The following is a 2,963-nucleotide window of genomic DNA, read 5'->3' as shown; positions in this document are numbered from 1 at the left end:
TTTCCCTATATAGAAGACGCTTGTGGTTATTTGCCTTCTCAACCTGTGTTCCTACACTAATCACATCATGATTTTATTTACAGACACAAAAAGTTTTAATCCTTTTGTCACTGCATGCCTCCAAAGAAACTTAGTAATGGAGTCACTAGCAGCATATTTAAGGAGTCAAATTTATTTATGCCTACACAAAGGTGATATTTTCATATTAGATACTTTTAAACTTGTTTTATCAAATAACCTGCAGGACAGACTTCTGCTGTGTTGAGCACAAGCTATCAACAGCTGGTTATGGCTCATCAATTCTCTGCCCACTCTCATACTTGTTAAAATTCCCTCTGGGTTGCTTTACCTAGACAAGTTGGCCATGGTTCCCAAAGGACCAGCCAGGGTTTGCGGGAACACATCATACTCCAGTCATTCCTTTGGTCTACTGGCATAATCCCATTGTAGGAAGGGCAGTATAAGAGCAGCACCATGTCTGCTAGTGTCTCCACCATGCTGAGGTCTCATCAGGAAGGAGGCTGCAGTTAATCTCTACTACCTTTGCACCACTGTAGGAGGACAGAGCAGAGCAAAAATGTTCGTGATGACTTGTGTTTTCTTTTTAAATTTTTTCTGTGTCTAGTAGTCAACCACCTCTCCCTCTCCCTAGTGGCTGTGTTTCCCCTTAAAAGCCTTGCACTACATCCTTTTCCTGTCTATCACCCTTCCAGCAAGCACTCCCTGGCACACACAGGGCTGCAACCAGTTGAAGAGCTGTCCCCCCTCAATTCCAGAGTTTATTTTCTCCCAATCTACATGAGTCAGCTGTTGAGCTGGGAGTACAGTCCCTTCTCTACATCATTATCTGACTGCTGGAGAGCAGCTGAACATGACATGCTCATATGCTCCTCACCCAATGCAGCTATTGCTCAATGCCTCTTTACAGCCCATCTCAAGTGGGACAGGTCTACAGAAATGGCGGGGGAGGAGGGAAGAAGAGAGAGACATTTAGGAGCACTGTCCACTAGCATCGGACCTGAATATGCATAGCAGTGAAAAAAGCCACAGGCAATTTAAGAAGTGAGCCATATACAGCACCTTACCCCAGTCTTAAAATAGTGCTGTAACAAATCCAAGAACATCCAGGACTTTGCAGATCCCACTCTGTTGCACAGCGTGACCACATGGGACTCCGGGGTGAGATTCGAGATAGAACTGGTCATCCTCTGAAAGCAATGAATGCTACTACTTCACTGTAGAAGAAACCAGTAGCTTTTAGCTGCAATGCCCGCAAGACACAGAGGTGTACAAGCTCAGATGCTATCCAGAGCAAAGCAGTGGTACACTAACAGAGCCAATTCACAGCAGCACCAGTGACAGGCTCCAAAACATGTATGTTAAAAGATTACTCCAATAGGAGATTCAAATGAGGTACCAATAATTTCTGAAATCAATATGACTTCATCTAGTGCCCCCTACCCTTTCTGTAATGATCACATTACCTTTTTCATAGCCAAAAACTAGCCAAAGACTATCCAATACCAGTATATAAGAACACAAGAATTGCCATTTACTGGGTCAGACCAGGGGTCTATCTTTCCCAGTGTCACAGTGGCAGAGAGTGGATGCTGAAAGGGGGTGAACTGGGTAAAACCAGGGTTCTTCCCACTGTAACTCTCTCACTGGCAGCCTCCAGCATTTAAAGCCTAGCAAGTTCTGATTCAGAGGCTGTGTATCCCTAACTCCCATGCTCTATAGCTTCTCATGCCTTTTCCACCATGAATTTGTCCAGTCCCGCCACCCACACACTTCTTTTTTAAATCTGGCTAAACTGTCAGCTTCCACAACAGCTGGTGGCAATGAGCTCCACACTTTCGCTACATGCTAAGTGGAAAAAAAAAATCTTCCTTTGGTCAGTTTTAAAGAGACTGCCTACTAGCTTCATTTTGTGACACCTGGTTCTTGCAGTGACAGAGTGTACCTAATAAATCCCTCTTTACTTTCTCTCTGCCATTGAATATTTTGTAAAGCCTTATCAAGTCCACACCCTGAGAAACAGGGCCATTTTAATACTCTTTCTAATCCACATAATTTGTCAAAGCCAACAGTACATGCAGCCACATGCATGCTGTGGAAGTTCTACATTTGCACCTCTGTACAATCCAGATGCCCGCTTCAACTACGGGACTAAACTTTACAAGCACGTGCTGTTCCGACGTTCAGTAACTTTGCCGGCAGAAAGATATTGAACCCCAACCCTTTTGTGGTTAAAAAAAGAAAAAGGGAAGGGGGGTTTCTTAACAACAAGCTTTCTTTAATAATCGAATCACCTGCTGTTACATGCTGATGGGAAGGGACCCGGTGCAAGCCGCTTACAACCCAAATGCTGAGCAACGTGTAGCAATGAATTAATGCGAAGTTTTCTCGGCTACCGGGCAGCAGTACCCCTACCGGTCCAAGTACAGAAACTTGGCAGGGTGCGACAGAAGTGACCACTAGCCCCTTGCGTTGGGGAAGGGGGGCCCTCGTCTGGTGAGGCTCGGAGAGCCAGCTTTGGGGACACGATGTCAAACGTGCAACATCGAGGCCGGCGAAGCGGCAGGACATCGCTCGGTGCCGATCAGGAGGCGGGTGTAGAAGCGCAGCCCCAGGGTGAAGGCACGGCCGGGCTCACCCGGCACGGCCTCGGCTGCGGGGGTGGGCGCGGGGGACACCCGGGCAGGAGGAGAGCGGGGAGGAGCGAGCCACCCTGCGCCCTCCCGGGTCCCGCTCTGCCGGGGACGCCGCGCACTCACCGATCTTGGCCAGGCTGGCCACGAGGATCCAGAGGGCGATGATGTAGGGGTCCTGCACGTGGTGCCACTGGAAGGAGACGATGTGGAAGGGCTCGGCGGCTCCGACCCCCGAACTCCGCTCCGCCGGCCCCATCGCCCGCGCCCGGGCAGCTCCTCGCGCCCGCCCGCAGGTGCCTGAGGAGGCGG

The 2,963-nt window shown here is 49.1% G+C and overlaps 1 protein-coding gene across 2 annotated transcripts in view; it reads right to left on the bottom strand.

Annotated features, from left to right (window-relative positions):
• Nucleotides 1–2,953, bottom strand: part of SLC9A3 (solute carrier family 9 member A3) — a 104,782-nt gene extending 101,829 nt beyond the window's left edge. For both annotated transcript variants that reach the window (XM_025198327.1, XM_006018996.2), the window contains exon 1: nt 2,778–2,953. In XM_025198327.1, the coding sequence (XP_025054112.1) occupies nt 2,778–2,910 (133 nt within the window). In that variant the 5' untranslated portion in view covers nt 2,911–2,953. The remainder of the gene's footprint in view (nt 1–2,777) is intronic.
• Nucleotides 2,954–2,963: the final 10 nt, after the last annotated feature.

This window comes from Alligator sinensis, unplaced genomic scaffold, assembly GCF_000455745.1.
Source record: "Alligator sinensis unplaced genomic scaffold, ASM45574v1 scaffold428_1, whole genome shotgun sequence".
In the NCBI taxonomy this organism is placed as follows: domain Eukaryota; kingdom Metazoa; phylum Chordata; order Crocodylia; family Alligatoridae; genus Alligator; species Alligator sinensis.
Note: the sequence above shows the minus strand (reverse complement) of the source record. Positions and strands in the feature narration are given on the sequence as shown.